Source organism: Phodopus roborovskii, unplaced genomic scaffold (assembly GCF_943737965.1).
Source record: "Phodopus roborovskii unplaced genomic scaffold, PHOROB, whole genome shotgun sequence".
NCBI lineage: Eukaryota > Metazoa > Chordata > Mammalia > Rodentia > Cricetidae > Phodopus > Phodopus roborovskii.
In genome coordinates, this window is record NW_026126549.1 from 25,829,219 (window position 1) to 25,848,426 (window position 19,208).

Consider the following 19,208-nt stretch of genomic DNA (forward strand, 5'->3'; position numbering starts at 1 on the left):
CAGGCCTGGTGGTGTCAGCTTGTAATCCCAGCTGCTCAGGCAGTCTAGACAAGAAGGTAGCAAGCTCAAGGCCTTTTGTGAGCTACATAGAGTGAGCCCAAGGACAGCTTGGTCAGCTTAATGAGAACCTAACTCAAAACTATAATGAGGGCTCTCTAGCTTTAGTTCAGTGGGTGTCTAGCATGCAAGAGGTCCAAGGTTTAACTTTTAACACCAAAAACAAAAGTGATATCATGAGAATCTAGCAGTTAATAAAAGACTCTGTCTATAGTCCCCCTTCATTTGCTTTTAGATATATACCCAAGAGAATTACAAGCATCCATCCATACAAACAAGGTTTCATAGCAATTTTATCCATAATAACCCAAATCAGAAACAACCCAAGTACCCATCAACAGATAGATGCACAGTGTCCTTGTCAGAGAATGGATTCAGCAACAGAAGAAAAGGGCAGTGCTAATGCACAAATAGGAAATTGGCAGACCTGGAAGATGCCATACTAAGTGATGGAAGCCAAACCCAAAGGGTCACAAATAAATGGTCCATGCATGTAAAATGCCTATGAATAGGGGAGAGATGGCTCATAGGTTAAGAGCACTGGCTGTTCTTCCAGAGGTCCTGAGTTCTATTCCCAACAACCACATAGTAGATCATGACCATCTATAATGACATCTGGTGCCCTCTTCTGGCATGGAGGCATACATGCCTGCAGAATACTGTATACATAAGCAGATGGATGATAGATAGATAGATGGATGGATGGATGGATGGATGGATGGATGGATGGATGGATAGGTAGGTAGGTAGATAGGTAGGTAGATAGATAAATAGATGATAGATAGGAGATAGACAGACAGACAGACAGATAGATCTTTAAAAAAAAAAACCTATGAATGACAAATTCATAGAGGCAGAGGTAGGTTAATGGTACCAGAGTAGAGAGATAGGCAATGTCCAGCCCAGATCACCACACATCTGCCCTCTAGCCAACTACTGAAACCCTCTCATCCCAGTCTTTAGCCACTTCTGTGTCTCTGAGCAGCAACCACTGCTTCCAGCTACTAGACTGGCATAACAGGGGGAGGGGGACATTACCACTGAGTTTGAAACTCTCCACTCTGGCACACATTTCTTTTTATCACCAAGCAAACTGCAAATTACGAGAGATTATATTTTATCCCAAATTCCCTAGTTCCTGCAATGAAAATTTAAACACAGTCTACTGAATTACACCCTACACACACACACACACACACACACACACACACACACACACACACAAATGCATTTCCTCTAAGGCCTCATAATAAGTGATTAAGTAACCATGGAAACAGCTATTTTAGGAGAGAGAAAATTGGTCCTTTAAAGAGCTCTATAAAATCAGACTTCACTTACTGTAACTTCCAACACCACCCAGCGTGGGCTCCTCCACTGTGTCCTAACACATGAGCTCATCTAGAAGCCTATCCATCTCAATAATCGCCTGGGAAGACTCCAAATATCAAAGAAAAAGAGGAAAGCAATGCAGGGTGGAGAGCCAGGTACTTCTTGTCCTGTACTCCCAGATCTGTCTTTCCTCAACTGCCAAGAGTTTTCACAGCTTCATTCACTATCTCTAGCCTGGACTTCAACTGCATGGCTCACTGCCAAACCCTAGGAATGCTTTTAGAATAATCTAGAAATGGTTGGCACCTTTGCGATGTCAAAGCTGACCTCTCTCAGGTAATTTTAAAATAACAGAATGTAGAATTTAAAAGATATGTATTACACTGTAGCACTGAATTTATCAAAAGTGTAACCATCACCAAGATGTTTAAATATATTATTCTTAGCTATTCAGTTCACCTTTACTTTTAGATCACTTTATTTTCAGGTTTATTTTCTAGATCTGGAAAACTAGAACTATCCCTGTTTATGTGCAGGGATTCCTTTCGTTGTTATTTTGTTTGTCTCTTTTGCTGTGGAAGAGTGGCGGTGATAATACAAAGATAGACACCTGAGCATAAGGCTCTCGGCACCCTTCACCTTCTCCCACCATTGTTTGGAAATATGTGCCTTATAGCATACAAAATAATGTTTGAAATGTCTGATTCCTTTAGCTGTGTGAAAAGTGTACAAGCGTGTTCACATGCTTGTGCCATGGCCCATGTGTGGTCAGAAGACAGCTTTGGGTGTCAGTTCCTGCCTTCCAACTTGTTTTTCCCATTGTGTATGCCAGGCTAGCAAGCCCCAAGATCTCCCAAGCCTTCTCCTGTCTCTGCATACAGTCTCTAGAATTACAGACGGGTGTGCACACTCTGGTGCCTGGCTTCCTGTCAGTTCTGAAGACTGAAACTTGAACTTTTTGAGGTGTGTTACTACATATGATTTGTGTAGAAAGTGTTTTTAAATGTCTTGAAGTAATGACTCCCTTGCATGAAGAACTCCAGTGGGTTCTAATTTGCCAACCAATTTGATGTTCACTCTTTGTGTAAAAGGCAGGATGAGCTGGGCAGTGGAAGTACACGCCTTTAATCCCAGCAGTGGAGAGGCAGAGGCAATCAGATCTCTGTGAGTTAGAGACCAGCTTGATCTACAAGAGCTAGTTCCAGGACAGCTGGGACTACACAAAGAAACCCTGTCTTGAAAGAAAGAAAGAAAAGACAGGATGACAAGACAGTGTGGGCCTCTTAGTCTTGCCTCTTCCCTTCGTATCACAAGTTTCTAATCCTCTTTGCCATTTGCTTGCTGTTGTTGGAGTTTCATGGCAAAATAGTAAGACCTTCAAATTACATGCAATGCAATAAAACAATAGATTATCTTTTTGATAGCTTGGAGTGACATTGTTTAGTATTCATTAGAAATTAAACCCTTTGTTACACAAACCCAGGTACAGAATGCAAAAAAAAAAAAAAAAAAAAAAAAACCAGTGACTGCTGTGATATGGCTGGCAGTGAGGACCAGGGGTCCACCCTCCACCACTCCTGCACTGCCTGGTGTCCCTCTGTTGATCCAGTCGTGATTTCAAAAGCAGTATTGGTTTTCAGGATTCATAACAGAGAAAGAACTCAGCTGACACCAAGTGCCAAAGCAAGGTGGTGACTTATTAGAACAAGTGGTCCTAAATAATGGGATTTTATTCCAGTTGCATCTATTGTAGATGTTTGTATTTACAGCCTTTAATCATTACAAGTAAGCCAGAAGATCTCTGTGGCCATTTTTTTTAAACAAAGTTGAAAGTTCAATGTACTTGATGACAGTGTGGCTCAGTGGTAGGGTGCTTACTTGGTGACCGTGTGGCTCAGTGGTAGGGTACTTAGTTGGCATCCGTGAAGATTGTTTAAGCTCCAAGAAAAAAAAATGGTAAAAAAAAAAATAAAAATGAGATGTAAAGTTTACACTGAAATGGAAAGCTGCAGCTCAGATGATTTCTAAACAAATAGGCATAAGTGTTTATGTGGAAGTATGTCACTGTTTTTGAGATGCATCCAGGAAAGAGGGGTTAGTGAATGGGCAGACAAGCAGATTCATGGACTTGAAGTATAATTAAAACAATCCAGATGGTTGGGTGTGAGTCTGTAGTCCCAGCAACTCAGGAGGCTGAGGCAGGTGGATCTCTGCGAGTTCGAGGCTTGCCTGGTCTTCAGAGTGAGTTCCAGGACAACTAGAGCTACAAAGAGAAACTTTGTCTCAATAAATAAATAAAAATATACCAGAAGCCAGTCAGGAGGAGAAGGTTTTCTTTGACTTACACTTACTGTTCCTCAGTGAGGGAAGTCAGGACAGGAATTCAAACAGGGCAGGATTTGGAGGCAGGAGCTGATGCAAAGGCCATGGAGGAGTGCTGCTTACTGGCTTGCTTCCATGGCTGCTGCCTTTTAGAACCCATGACCACCAGCCCAGGAATAGCACCATGTCCAGTGGACTGGACCCTCCCCGACCAGGCACTAATTAAGAAAATGTCCTACATGTCTACCTACAGCCCCTTCTTATAGAGGCATTTTCTCAATGGAGGCTTCTTCCTCTCTGATAACACTTGTGTAGAAAATTTGATCATAGTCATTATTTGACCCAATATTCTCATTTCTATGTACATACCAAAGAGAACTGAAAGTGTACATGTGCATGGATTTGATGGGAGATGTCATTCTGTTACTATGTTTCTTACACTGGTTAATGAATAAAGTACTGTTGGCCAATAAGAAAGGAAGACAGGAGGGACTAGGAGACAAGGAGGAAATGGGAAGTAGTAGGGAGGAGTCAGCATGTAGAAACTGGGGAGAACAGAGGTCCAGGCCCACTCTCCGGTAAGATGAGACCAGGTGGAAATACTTAGATTAATAGAAATGGGTTAATAATTAAGACAGAGCTAGCCAATAAGAAACTAGTAACTGGCCAACAGAGTTATATCAAATACAGAGTCTCTGTGTGTTAATTGGGGCTGGCGCCGCGGTGGGTCCAGGCCGGCAGGTAAAACCTCACTCCTAACATGGATTTTTCCATTGGTGACCTTCATGACAGCCCAAATACCCATTTGATAATGAAGGGATAAACAAAATGTTATTCAGCCACACAATGCAAAGTTTAATAGAATTTTGGCATACTACAACACAGATGAACCCTGAACTCATTATGCTAAGTGAGGGAAGCCAGACATGAAAGGCCACATATTGTATAATTTCAGGTACATGAAATGAGCAGGACAGGTATATCCATTAAGACAAAATAGATTAGGCATGCATAAGGCTGAGGTGAGCCTGGAGTTAAGTAGCTTTAGTGGGTTTATTGTTCTTTTGAAGTGATGAGAATGCTCTGAGTGATCAGGAAGGTGGTTATGCAAATGCTGGCTATAAGAAATGCCACTGGATTATGAGTTTTTAATGCATTCCAAAGTGAGACCCCCAACCAGGCCAGATGGCATGCACCTGAAGTTCCTGCTCGTCAGGAGGCTGAGGCAGGAGAATCCTCTTAGCCCAACAATTGGAACCTAGGCAGTTCAAGAAGACTGTGTTTCAAAAGAAAAACAGGCAGGCTGTGGTGGGGCATGCCTTTATTCCCAGCAGAGGTAGGCAGATGTCTGAGAATTCAAGACCAACTGGCTCTACATAGAGTTCGAGACCAGTTTTAGTTCTCTACTTAGTGAGACCCTGTCTCCAAACCAGAAAGGAAAAGGAATCATTTCCTGTTGCACTGGCTTGTTGAGTTTGTAACTTGGAGATTGCAGGTGTCTGATCATTTGAGTCAGCTTGTTTGGGGGGCATTTTCTATCAGAGAAACAAGAGATTCTTCTGGAGTAATCCTCACTCTCTGAACTGCTCTGTCATTGTGAGGCCTGTGTTTCCTTTATCATTCTTCTATCCATTCATGGTGCCTAGCTTTTTGTCAGCTTGACATGAGCTAGAATCATTTGTAAGGAGAGAACATTACTTGGGGAATTGCTTCCATTGGACTAGCCTGTGGGGCATTTTTGAATGATGATAGATGCAGGAAGTTGGAGCTTACGGTAGATGATGTCACCTCATGCAAGCCGGGAGGGACAAGCCAGTAATCCGAATCCCTCCAAAGTCTCTGCTGGAGCTCCTACCCTTACTTCCTTTCATGATGAATTGTAAGCTGCATAATGAACTAAACCCATCCCTTTGCTCCCCTCCCCCCCCCCCAGGAGTTACTCTTGGTCATGGTGTTTATCACAGCCACAAAAAGTAAACTAAGTCACCACTTAACACAGAAAATTGAAGGAAGTCACAGAAAAACAAAAATACAAATTCAAGACTTAATTCCCACAATGAAAATGTGTCTTAAAAATCTCAAAAAGACACTTGCAAGTAATCGTTCATAACTTCCATAGCTAGGATTTGCAGCTCTTCTCCATGCGGAGCCCAGCACAACCACCTCGTGTTAGTCAGAGCTGCTGTGACAAAGAGATACTCCACCCCTTTTGTACAGTGAGAAGATGATTAAATTAAATATAAGTTTCTTACACTCTATCACACTATTGCCTAGGAGTTAACTGCTCACTTGGAATTTCTGGGGGGGATGGGGTGACAATATTTTATTTATTCATTGAAAATTTCATACATATTTACAGTGCATTATGGTCCTATCTGTTCCCCACTCCCCCTCAAACTCTCCCTAAAGCACTTCCCCATCCCCCCCATGTCTTGTTCTCCATTTTAATTTATTTTTAACCCAGACTGAGTCCATTAGTCCACTGTTTGGCCACGGCCTAGAACATGACCTAGCACATCCTGGGCGGTGTATACATTTCTACTGAGTGGCTGTTTGTATCGTAGTTAGGCTTCTCTGCTTTCGCCACTGCCTTAGTCTTCCATGTTCATGTCTACAAAAGTATGTTTCTATAAAGCTAACCCAGTTAGAGGCACAACGTCTGCTTCCAGCATTGGCCATAGTCCATCCAAAATAGAATAACCCCAGCCTTCATCAACTGGTGAATGATTAAACAAAATATAATATGTCCGTAGAATGAAATATTACTCAGGCATGAAGTGGGTGAGGTCATCTGGGGTGTGGGGGGAGGGGTGGCTAGTGTAGCTAAGTGGTAGGGAGTGAACTTAGCACAGGTAAGGCCAGGGTCTGATTCCTTCATACCACACAAGAAAACAGAATGAGGTTATGCTACATGGCCTCCTTTACAATAGCAGTATTTACTGCCTTGGGGACAATGGAAAGCTGTAATGATACCTTATGTAAGTACTTTCCCTCCTTCCAATAATGTAATTAGAGCTTTTAAAAAGGCTGCTAGAACGTAAGGAAGCTGCTCTTTGAGAATTTTGCATTGAAGAAAGCAATCTGAAATAAGGGCTCCTTAGGCTGGAACATGTACTAGTTATTAGAATGAAAAAACTTTATTAGAGAAAAATCCATTGATCACTTAATAACTAGGGTCCCTCATCTCAGTGGTTAGCATCTGAGAAATAAGTACTATTCTATTATGATAATAAAATGAGATAATGAAATCTAAACACAACTTCCATTTGCTTATGGACTAACTGCACTGTTCATATGAGATCCCCTGTTTTGCATTCTAAAACTTTAGTGTTTGGCATTATTTCTGGGAGAATAAATGTAAGACCCCTAATCTGGCTGCCTCTCACAGGCAGTAATTGCTAAGGAAGAAACTGCTTTGCTGTAACTTTCTAGTAAGATGTGAGCAGTGACTAAATATATCTTCTAGATAGAAAAGACCTGAGAGATCATTTTGCCAAAAAAGGTAATTTTGTATTGTTTTCAACTGAACATATTTAATAGTGTTTCAGAGTTCTTGAGAAACTAGTGTGCAGTTAACACTAAATACAAGGTCAGTTTCCCATACTGGTCCTCCCTAAAATTTGGTGGGACCTGAACAATGAGTGTGCAACTTTCCCTTTGTGTCCTGGGGCAGCTGGTTCTGGGTCACACAGATGTCAAACTCTGTGGCTACTGAAGCCCCCTATGTATTCACAAAAGGACAGAAGTGTTTGTGCAGAACATGGGTGATGTGTACTAAATCACACCCGGGTGACATGTGATGCCCATGTGTTGTAAGTGCTGTGTGAGCAGAGTGACACTGGGCTGTCAGGGAGTGAAGACAAGGGAGAAGCCAGCCTAAATGAGATAATAACTGTCCTCCACGGTTGGCTAAGGCACACATGGAGAATAGCATAGAGCAGATGCCCAGCTCCCTCCCAGCACCCTCACTTCTCAGAGTTTACAGTATTCCTGGGAAGTCTTCCAGCAGATGGAACTTTTGGGGTATGAAGCTGTAGCACATACACAGTCCTAGGCTGCTAAAGAACAGAATGGAAATCTTGCAGGGAGACAGAGCCAACAAAGTATTGTTGTCACTGTTTCCTTATTGGGGTCCACACAAATGCATTGAAATTTTCACAGTGTGGGTTAGTGTGGTGGAAATTCAGTTACTTTTCAGTCTCTTTTTACCCCCCAATCACTCCTGTAAATCTGCTTTCTCCCGAAAATGTACTGTGACCTAATGTTGCTTTCCACACACTGGTGTAGGCTGCAGGGCGCAGGGCTTGCTCATGCTAGGCTGCACTACACTGAGCACCTTTCCCACTCCTAGCTAGGACATTGGATTTATTTGTTCCTTCAGCACACTTCCCTGAGCTCTTCCTGATGGTCCCCAGACAGAAATAGACACTCTTCTGCCTCCCTCACCAAGTTCATTGGAAAAGTTTGGCCAGCATCCCTGGACCTTTCCACAAAAAGAAACTCTAGGGGAAATAAAATACTCTGCTTAATGAGATATTATAAATTGCTCAGGTTTGGCAACTACCCTTGTCCCCTGTACTACTAATCTAGCCTGGAGCTCAAATATTTGTGGAATATAGGCATGACTAGAAGATTCCAGGGCAGCTCTAACAATCACCATAAGAAAGTACACATTATCTTTTAAACTCCCCTTGCCCAGCTGAATATGCAGAAAAGAACACATGCCAGTCTAAAACAGACCCCGAAGACCACCACCTCCAGTGGAATGTGAACGATGGGGAGTCCCTCCAGATGTGTTGGATACAGATGTTAGATAAGAGCATCCTCGGAGATAGCCCCTGAGGCTCTGACTCAAATATCTAGGTGGACAGATGTGTATGTAAACAGGGATAAGGACGGAGGTCAGGCTCTAATGAGCCACCAAATGGTCTTACCTCTGAGGGTCTCAGGACCAGAAGAAAAACTTGCTGCAGTGGTGGGTGCCTAGGAGTTATGAGCTGTAGATCATGTTGGGTTATGGGGCAGCCATGGGGTACTAGGTTCATTACCCAGGGAGAGGAAAGCATTTGCCAGGGACAAAGTTAGCCTTCCTGTACCAAGCTGCAGTGGATGGATATATGGTCCCTGGGTTCCACCCACATTGAGAAGTAGCCAGCTGTAGTTCACTGAGTACAGCTCCCTAAGTGCCTGTCCCATACGAGTCATCAACCTTGCACTTGCTACCACTCCTCAGGCTTCTCTCAAGGGAGCAGCTGCTCAGTCAATTTATTTTTCTAGAATAAGTAATACTCTTTGGTTTTGTTACTGTTGTGCTTGGGTTTTTTGAGAAAAATTCTCGCTGAGTCACCTGGGCTAGCTTGGAACTTTGTATTTTCCTGCCTCAGCCTTCCAGGTGCTGGCATTACAGGTGGACACCACCTCACCTGGTTTTGTGCAGTTCTGGGAATCAAACTGGGGCCTATTGGAGGATAGGCATTCACTGTAACAACTGTAATGTCCTCAGCCCTGAGATTTCTTCATTCTTGTTTTCTGTATTGGATTAACTAGTTACTGCTCATGGGAGTACCATGGAATTTGATGTTGACCTTTAACCAGAGTTATGGTCTCTGCCTAGTTCCTTAGCTACCTATGCCTAAGTTTCCTTGCATGAAAACTGGAGCTATTAACAGTGTCCACCTACTTTTCGTGTGACGATACAGTGAGTTTATTTATGGAAAGTGCTGAACAATGCTTAGTAGTTACACATTTACTAAGTATAAGTAGTAGTAGTCATTAGCCCCATCTGTCAGAGTTCATCATGATTGTATTCCAAACCATCCTACCTAATTAGAATTTGTCATGAAGAATGTTATAGGGCTAGGATTAGGATGTGGCTCCATGTAGAGTGCTTGTCTAGCATGCATGAAGCCCTAGGTCCCATCCCCAGGTCCATGAATAATCAAAGAGGAAGGGAGAAAGTGAAGATGGAGAAGAAGGAGTTAGGGATCATTGACGAGGAACTTGTTTGGAAACTGCAAGAAAGGCCAGGGGTCTACAGGGGAGGAGAGTAGGATGAGGGTGAGCACCCTCTTCTCACTGTCGGTACATTTATAGATGACATTTCTAGAAAAGCTTCCTTGGAGGAAGAGCTTTGCTGGGGTTGGGAGGTGGTGAGTGCTAAGCTTACCGATTAGGATAATGTCCCAGCCCCTCAGCCACACTCCTAGTCAATAAAGCTTCTTAGACACACCGCTTGTATCCACTGCATGGTGGGACAACCAAATAATACGCCCTGCTATTGGGTAGCTAATGTCATAACAGATGTGGACCAGTCATATGTCCTATGCTATGGTAACCTTACAGACATCAGCTATACCACAGTAGCGATCCTGGGAAGGCTGGATGGGGGAGAGGGCTTCAGTAAGTGCAGGCACACTTGTCCTCCATCTCTACTTTGGTGGGGTGACACATCTTGATCAGTTTCCATTTTTCAGTCTGATTTGACTGTCAAAGGAATAAAACCTGCCCTATAGAGGATGGTATCGTAGCCCAGTTTCCAGGGAGAAGGGGGCTTCTGTCCAGTCTGTGCTTGGAAGGAGGAGTGTGGATTGAGGAATTAGACAAAAGATAAGAGACAGAGTCAGGAGGGCCTTCAGTGAATACTGAATCACCCATGTTTATTTTTCAAAGTCTTTTTATACCCCATCAAAAGAGGGGGAGAAGGCAAAAGGCATCTGTACTAAGATACAAAGAACAGGCAAGCATAATTACCTTCTCAATACTCAGTATATCCTATATCCTGAGTTAAGTATTCTGTTTTCAGGCAGGACATGCAGTGACCACACCTTAGGTCAAGTATCCTGTTGCATTTACATCTTAGGCCATACATCCTTGGAAGAACAAGACCAGGCAAAAACTCTGACCTTAAGTCAAAAATGAAATGAAGTCGATTCTGTGGGTTCCCACAGACGACGCTCTGTGTGTCCTTTCTCAAAGAATAGTGATGTGAGTAAGAGCTGTGTTCTGGCCAAGCAGATTGCTCATTCCAGCAATCTAGAGGCAGAGGCCGGCGGATTTCTGTGAGTTTGAGACCATCCTGGAACTTCAGAGTTCTAGGATAGGCTCCAGAGCTACACAGAGAAACCCTGTCTAGAAACCACACACATACACACACACACACACACACACTAAAAAAAAAAAAAAAAAAAAAAAAAAAAAGAGCAGTGTTCTGGGAGAATGCCCTTGGCACAGGCATACTTTAACTGATTGGCTATCACCTGAGTGATGTAGGGCTCTACATCACTAAACATCTCTAAACAGAATTTGCTCATATGTTCAGTATCTTCTCCTAACTCCTCAGGGCAGTGGGCCTTCTTGTTAATGCCGTGTGGGAGGAATGTTTGTAAAGGAAAGTTACAGCACACGTTGCTGCCATGGAAAGCCTACATTTATTTTAAAAGTACCTAATAGGCAGTGACAGGCTTGATGTATGCCGGTGTGTGGGTCTCTATACCTCACCGTTTGTTCCTGCGTAATCTAAAATGGCAGCTCACCTGTCAGAATTCAATGTGAGCGTAACTCCTTGGATATTTATAAAACACTAGAAAGACAAAGCCGTACCAGCAAAAGATGGGTCTTTTTATTGCTCAGAAACAGGAGGCTTTGGGATGGCAACTGAAAGCAGCTTCCCTGTAGACTGAGCTACAAGCCAGGGCGTGGAGTTCGATCAGGGAGGAGGCCTCTGCGCGCGTGCGCGCACACCACACACACACACACACACACACACACACACACACACACACACACACACACACACACACACACACACACACACACCCACCCACCCACCCACCCACCGACCGCTGGCCAAGCCAGAGTAAGCAGAGGTTCCCCTCAAACATAAAGAACTGGGGGTCGGAGAGAGGAGGGGCGTGTCTTGCTTCTTTGCAGCATTTTAGCTCAGCACCCAAACTCTTCTCCCTGGATGGAGCCTGGATATTTTTTTACAAGCAGGTCTGGACCTCCTATCTTCTTCGGTAGCTACATTCCCAAAAGCCTAAAGTGCCTGTGGGCGCTGGTTTTATGAACTTGCTCCTAGATTTTTGCTGCTTTAGAAACTAAACGAACTGGCGCCGAAGAAGCCGCCAGGTAAATTCCAGCACAGAAGCCTCAGTAGGCGTGGCCTGGCGATGCCCATCACTGGGACACCCCCATCAGGCTCCGCCCTCCCATAGGCTCCGCCCTCCCATAGGCCTGGTCCTTCTCCAGCAGGCCCCACCCGGCGCCGAGTTTGACGTCATCATCTGCGCCGCTTGCCGTAAATACAGGAAGTGGGACCAAAACAAAGGAGCGCCGGCTGAGAGCGGACCTGCTTGGGCCGGTGTCCCTGCTGCCATCACCCGGGCCCCACTCCACGGAAGCCGCACGACCATGTCCAACATGGAGAAGCACCTATTCAACCTGAAGTTCGCGGCCAAAGAACTGAACAGAAGTGCCAAAAAGTGCGACAAGGAGGAAAAGGCCGAAAAGGCCAAAATTAAAAAGGCCATTCAGAAGGGCAACATGGAAGTTGCAAGGATACACGCCGAAAATGCCATCCGCCAGAAGAACCAAGGGGTGAATTTCTTGAGAATGAGTGCGCGGGTGGATGCGGTGGCTGCCAGAGTCCAGACCGCGGTGACGATGGGCAAAGTGACCAAGTCCATGGCCGGCGTGGTTAAGTCGATGGATGTGACGTTGAAGACCATGAATCTGGAAAAGATCTCTGCTTTGATGGACAAGTTCGAGCACCAGTTTGAGACCCTGGATGTCCAGACGCAGCAAATGGAAGACACGATGAGCAGTACGACGACCCTGACCACTCCCCAGAACCAAGTGGATATGCTACTCCAGGAAATGGCAGATGAGGCGGGCCTCGACCTCAACTTGGAGCTGCCTCAGGGCCAGACCGGTTCAGTGGGAACGCGCGTGGCTTCGGCTGAGCAGGATGAACTGTCCCAGAGACTGGCCCGCCTTCGTGATCAAGTCTGACTGCAGAACCAGCCGGAGGTTTCCTTTCAGCGCCCTCTCTGTTTTAGAGAGGTGCCCTAGAATTGTGCCAGAATACCGAACACTCTTCAAAAAAACACTTTGGGTTTACAGCACTCCCCAGATAGGATAAGAAATTCCAGCGTTCCTTCACTTCCAACTGGATTTTAAAGTTCTTTTTAGCTTATGATGATGTGTATTTTTTATAACTGCCTTTTAACGGAACCTATTAATTTGCCCTCTATGAATCTAGAAAAATCGGCAGGACTTTAGCTCTCATATATTCCGTTTTCACTTAGAATTATCAGATTGAAGTTTAGTGTGGCTGATGATACATAGAGTGACAAGTGGTACAAAAAACTAAATGAGGAATGGGTACTTAGTTTATTTACAAATTGTAAACATTTTGTTCAACTTATTCAGTGGAAAATATTCTTTCTGTATGTCATTTGGTTTTCTTTGCTTTTGCTATCAAAGAAAGGCTAATTGATGATTAATTTATTCTCATAACTTATACTAAAGTTACTTTAGAAAGTTGTTGCAATTGTAGTTTTGTAACTGGGAAAAATGCCACATAATTTATTATCAGGAAAAGTTAAATTTGTTTGTTTATATTCATTTATCAAGAATTGTTAAGGCTTAAGATTTTATAATTTCTAGTTGTTTTCTAATAAAAGTCAACCCTTTATAGACTTCTGATCAAAATAATGTTCATCAACATGGCAGTCTTATTACATGCCTAACATTGCCAAAGAACTGCTGATTTGGTCCTGGTAAATCCTGGGACTGTGTAATTATAAGTTTTGTTTTTATTTACTAACCAAAAATATAAATAAAATTGGAACAGTATTTTTAAGTTCTAATTAGTGTGTGTATTTGTATGTATTTTGTCTTAAAGCAACAATTCTTTTAAAACCTCAAAAGGCATAAGATAGTTCTATAGCTCTGCCAAGTTTAAATGTACATTTAGCCAGCTAGAAGTCGAGGACAAGGGAATGAGTGGGGATTAGAAGGAAAGAGATAGAGGCTAGAAACCACCACCCCCATCACCTTCCTTTTATCCTCTGGTGTTAAGCAAAGCAATTCCCACTTTCTCCTGGCCTCCAAACACAGAGATTAACTTGTGTTTGCTTGGCACATATATTAACCTAAGTTAAATACTTGCAAAGTTTGTTTTATTTAATTTCCCTTTTCCTGGGTTTTTCCAATTAAGAGAATCCCAGTGTTCCAGACAAAATAGAGCCTCTATAAAACTCTTTGGAAAATTCGTCATTATAGTGTGATTTCCCTTGTGAATGAGTCTTTAATGAAAAAAAGTGCAAGCATAGTACTGACGCTCTGAGTTAAGGAGTGTGTGTGTGTACACACAAAACACACTTTTTTTTTTTTTTTGATAAGTCTGCTCTAAGGGACACTTTACCTGCCCAGTGTCCTCACTCAAAGGACACTTAGCAGATGATATATCTTCTCATCTACACAGTTGTTCTGAGTCAGGCATATATGAAATGCAACCTGTGTCTTAATACTTTAGACTTGAAAACCTTGATTAATTACAACTTTAAAAATAGCTGAGTATTGACTCCTTGGTAAATCGAAGAGCCTTTTATACTGCTGATATTTCCATCAAAATATATTTTGTGAAATTGAACAATACTATATATGTTTATACTTTCTTAAAATATGTTCATTTCCTACTATCTAAACATACATTTTTATTAATCATAAAAATTATTTTCAAAAACACTACAGACCCATGAATTGTTTCCTCACTTTTAGAATTGATGTAGTTTTAATTTTTAAAATATGAAAACTGGTTGTATATATTTTAAATGGCATATTATTACATGCAAGCATGGATCTCAACATAGAGTGTATGCTTTTCATCCATTAGACCCTGGTATAGATCCCCAGTACCATAAAAGGTGGGGCCGGAGGACAGGCAGGAGAACACAGAAGTGGATTGGGTTCCAAAGTTGGCCTCAATCCTGAATTCTTATTTTGGTAACTTAGCATTTTCTTGAATATTGCTGGGAACCTTGATATTCTTACTCAGAATGTTTTTTGTCTTTTTTTCATGGATACTTTTTTTTCCCTAAGCTGGATTTAAACTTAATGGGGAGAAAAACAAACTGATGTGCAAACTCCTCTATTAGTTTATTTTAATGTAGGGCCCTAACATTCTAACCAGAAGTGCCTTTGATTTGGGGGTGGTAGAAGGATCTGGCAACCTTATTAACCTTAATAGTCTGTATGTAATCACTGTGAAGAATTTCTCTGCAATACTATTGGGGGGGGTGTTGCTGTCAAAACATAGCTCAAAACAACCAGCAAAAGTGCAAAGTAGGGGACATGGGGACATTAAGCAAACTGGTGATGGGCCTATTCCTGTCTTTTCTTTCCTTCTACCCTACCTGGTCTAGTAAGCTATCTGCTCAGTTTCTCCAAGTTCATTTTCTACAATTACATTGTCAGGCCAATAGGGGGCAGAATCAGACAGGATCTGGTCATACAGTAAGTAGCATGTACTCATGTATGTGGCAGTATCAAGAATTCCTAGTGACTAAAGGCAGACTGTTTACACCAGTCAGTGAGCACAAGCCAGACCCTGGCATTTATTCCCTCACCACGTGGATATTTTTATTCATCAGTCCCTTTATCTTGCAGGTAAGTATCATGATTCAGAGGAAGATTTTTTACTTCCCTCAACAGTTATAGCTTGCTCTTTTTCTTTCCACAAAGAAATTATTCAAAATGTGGGTTGATGACAGGTAGTTGGTGTTTTCCTTAGGCCTAGCAGTCTAATTGCAAAAGATGCCCAACAACCTGTCTATGACAATCCTTGTCCCAGTTTGTCCCCACTTCTTGGTCATCTCCATGGCTACCAACTTTTGATTTATTCTAGTAAAAACCTTCAGCTGTAGCAGGAAAACCTGGAAAATAGCAAAGCCAGCTGGTAGGATGGGAAAGCATTGTTTGTTTTTGTTTTATGTGCTGGTGTTTAAACCCAAAGCCTCATACACACTCCATCTACCACTGAGCATATCCCAAGTCTACCCCCTCTACCCACTTCTTATTTTGAGACAGAGTCTCACTAAGTTTCCAAGCTGGCCTTGAACCCACTTTGTAGCTCAGGCAAGCCTTGAACTTGGAATTCCATTGACACAGCCTCCCTAGTAACTGAGATTACAAACATACAGGACCAGGCTCATTCCTCCTTAGTATCCACAACACAAGTGACTTTTTTACAGTTGGAATTTTCTGTGGTTTTATAGCTCTGTGTGGTATTCAGAACTACAAAGGGATATTTGCAGGGGACATTCCTAGATGGCCCAGTGTTTTCTGCTTCCCATGAAACATTCCACTTTGGGAGGGTGTTACAACTCTGGGAAAGCTTTCAAAACATCTGTCTGTAGGTACAAGCCCCAACTTGAAGAGGTACTTCTGCAGGTTGCTTGGAATTCGGGCAGGTGTCAGACAGAGCTGGGCTGGATGGAATTTTGGAAAGTGCCTTGGAGAGGAGAATGGGGGAAGGCTCAGGCACCTTTGTCTCTTCCATTGACATCTCAGTCTCACAACTTAACTAGGCCTCAGGAAGTTTTCCCCCACTTCCCTCCCACTACTTCCCCTAGAAGGCAGTGTTTAATTACATCCCCCAAGAACCTCATAGGTACTTTTTGTCAACCACATTTCACTCTTTCTACTTGTAATTATCATCCAAGTATACTCACCCACCTGCTCCACCCTTCGTGCACTGTTTTAAATTGGTCGTTTCCTAAGCTGGTGACTCTAGCCACCAGCTCCATGTTTAATTCTTAGCTCCTTCCAGCCCTTCCTGCCAGGGACCATGCTCGTTGCCTCTCTTGGTTGAAAGAGGATGTAGCCTAAGGACTGCACTGAGTGCTGGGGATCCCAGAGTCTCCCAGACAAAGACCTGTGCTCTGGATCCTACACTTTGACAGAAAAGATAGAAAGTCAGTATGTGGCAAGTGTTTCTGGGACCTGGAAAGCCAGGCCTTGTGACAACAGGTGCTGTCTGACACAGGGTCTTACCTCTGAGAACAGGAGGAGTCGCCTGCTTTGTAGGAACAGGAAAGACTTGAAAGATAGCACCATGTTGATTCACCTGCCACACCCTACATGGGTCTGGTCATCCTGCCTTTGAACTCAGGCTAAGAGCTGCTGCTGGCCTGTGCTGATGAAATCTGCACACACTCACACTCATGCTGCCATGCTCCTGCACCATTGTTCACACTGACATCCTCTCACTCACGCAATCCTATTCTCACAAACACACGCAGACATAAATACAACTTAGTCATACTCATGCACACTCATACCTTCATACACATGTATTTTTGTTCTTATTAGGATCATTGTTGCTTTCCATTTTGTAGTAACATTACAACTCCTTTTCCTACCAGTTTGGCCATAGAAGAAAGCTTCACTCCCCCTCCCAGTTTAGGAGCAGCCTGTCTTCCAATCTTCCAGGACTGGAGAGGAGGGAAGGAAGAAAGAAAGCAGGAGTGAAAAGAACAGGGTATCAAAGGCAAACAGAATGCAGGCTTAGTCTTCCCTTGAGACAGATACATAGCAGCACCTAGTCCTGTCCTCACTGTCCCTTTGCAAATGCCCACATTGACTTAGCCAAGGCCCTGGGATAAAGGCCTAGAGAACCAGTCTGACCTTGTACTGGATTTCCTTGCAGCTTCCTGGAGAGGATTGACAGCGTCAGTCTGGTTGACTACACACCCACAGACCAGGTATGTGAAAGTAAAGCTGTTAGAAGCTTCTGAGGTGGCCTGCCAAGTCTCTTCCACGCTCATTTAGAAGATTCAGGAAAAGCACACTCATAATCACTCTTTCTTGCGCCTTGCCATGCTGCCCCTAGTGTTGGTCCTGCCACCAAGTTCTGAGTCTTCCCTCCCCATTTTTGTGCTGTGACACCTAGCCAAATCCTTGTCAGTAGGGAAGGGTGATCCCACGCAGAGCAGGAGTGTGTGATCCCCAGGCCTTCACTTCCCTGTTTAGTACACTGGGGCCCTTCTGCTTTGGACTCCATGCTTGAACCCCAGGTACCATAGCGCATCTCCAGCTGTGTCCCAAGTACATCCCTTGGGTTGAACCAGACAGGAAGAAGAAATGAATGGAAAGAAAGTAACGGGGGGAAAATGAGCTAGTGAACCCCAATTAATATAAGAGGGTGTTCATGAACACTAGTCCTCCTAATTTACCCAAGCATTCACAATCCCTGGAGGCCTGGGACTTAAACCACATGGAAGTGCTGTCTCCTCTGTGTTCCCTAGAGATCAAAGCTTCTCTTCCTTCTCTGGGGTCTCTGACTCTATGGCTGACTCAAAGAGCTTAAAGTGATCCTGCAGTATGGGCTCATGGAGTTTCTGGAGGAATTTAGTGGTTTCTGGGGAAGGTAGAGACATTTTTCTCTGCTCTGGTAAATAATCTTCACCCATGTTCCTGTAAGCAACCCTGATTAAATTCATTAAATCACCAAAAAGAAAAAGAAAAAAATGAAGCTAGAAGGAACTAGTTGGATGGAGGAGCTGGCATGGGAAAGAGGGAAAGAAAGAGTAATAGGAGGAAAAGGCACATGCTCAAAATAAATCCTATATATTTACAAAAATATACTATATAATTAATATATAATAAAATATATCCTTGTGCTCTCTAACATTTAGAGAACTCCTCACAGATGACCTACTCAGATGTGATGATTTGATTATAAAATAGAAGAAACATTGATCATGTTACTGATTTGTAAATAGCATGATGACACCTGCCCGGTACAGGGAGAGGTCAGCTTTTCCATGCCCTGGGGAGCATCCTTTGATCTTCGAGAGAGCAGAACTATACAGGGAAGTGATGCCAACAAACCAAGTAAAGTGAAGTAACTTTCAGTGCTGAGACCCCTGACTTATGAGAGTGAAGCTTCCTACTGACCCTTCCCAGTGGTGGCTTCCAGGTATAGCCACAGAGCGTAGGCCAAGGCTTTGTCCCTGAACACTGTGCACTGAAGTTTGACTGTCATACCACAGCAAGATGTGGGCTGAATCACTTAAAAGTCTTGAGAGGTGTGCAAACAGAGTCACTGTGTGAAGGGACAAACTGATTTAACTGTGGGGGGGGGTCTACATCTGCACCTTTATTACCCCTTTCTTTTACAATAGACCCTGTCATTTCTCAGTCTCCATGCTTATGGCAGGCAGGGCACACCTTACTTCTCTCTTCTTGCCTCAGGACCTCCTCAGATGCAGAGTGCTGACATCAGGAATTTTTGAGACACGATTCCAAGTGGACAAAGTGAACTTTCAGTGAGTACACTGCCAAGAGTGTGTCCTGTGACAGGGATAGTGGTGGGAAGCCATGGCTACTGCCGGCCTCTGGCCAGAAGGGGAGCCACCAAGTCTTGAGGCTAAAGGGATTGGAACTGGGATTTATGGCAGGCACTGAGAAGCTTACCCACAGGGAGGCACAGCTCC

General features: G+C 43.4%; 3 protein-coding genes across 4 annotated transcripts in view; all 3 read left to right on the forward strand.

Annotated features, from left to right (window-relative positions):
- Gnal (G protein subunit alpha L) overlaps positions 1-19,208 on the forward strand; it is a 108,347-nt gene that overhangs the window by 78,528 nt on the left and 10,611 nt on the right. For both annotated transcript variants that reach the window (XM_051200803.1, XM_051200804.1), the window contains exons 6-7: positions 17,420-17,474; positions 18,967-19,040. In XM_051200803.1, the coding sequence (XP_051056760.1) occupies positions 17,420-17,474; positions 18,967-19,040 (129 nt within the window). The remainder of the gene's footprint in view (positions 1-17,419; positions 17,475-18,966; positions 19,041-19,208) is intronic.
- Positions 1-19,208, forward strand: part of Tubb6 (tubulin beta 6 class V) — a 192,041-nt gene that overhangs the window by 168 nt on the left and 172,665 nt on the right. The gene's annotated exons all lie outside the window — the stretch shown is intronic.
- Positions 11,997-13,577, forward strand: Chmp1b (charged multivesicular body protein 1B). The gene has a single exon (XM_051200813.1). The coding sequence runs from the start codon at positions 12,118-12,120 to the stop codon at positions 12,715-12,717; it is 600 nt and encodes a 199-aa protein (XP_051056770.1). The 5' UTR covers positions 11,997-12,117; the 3' UTR covers positions 12,718-13,577.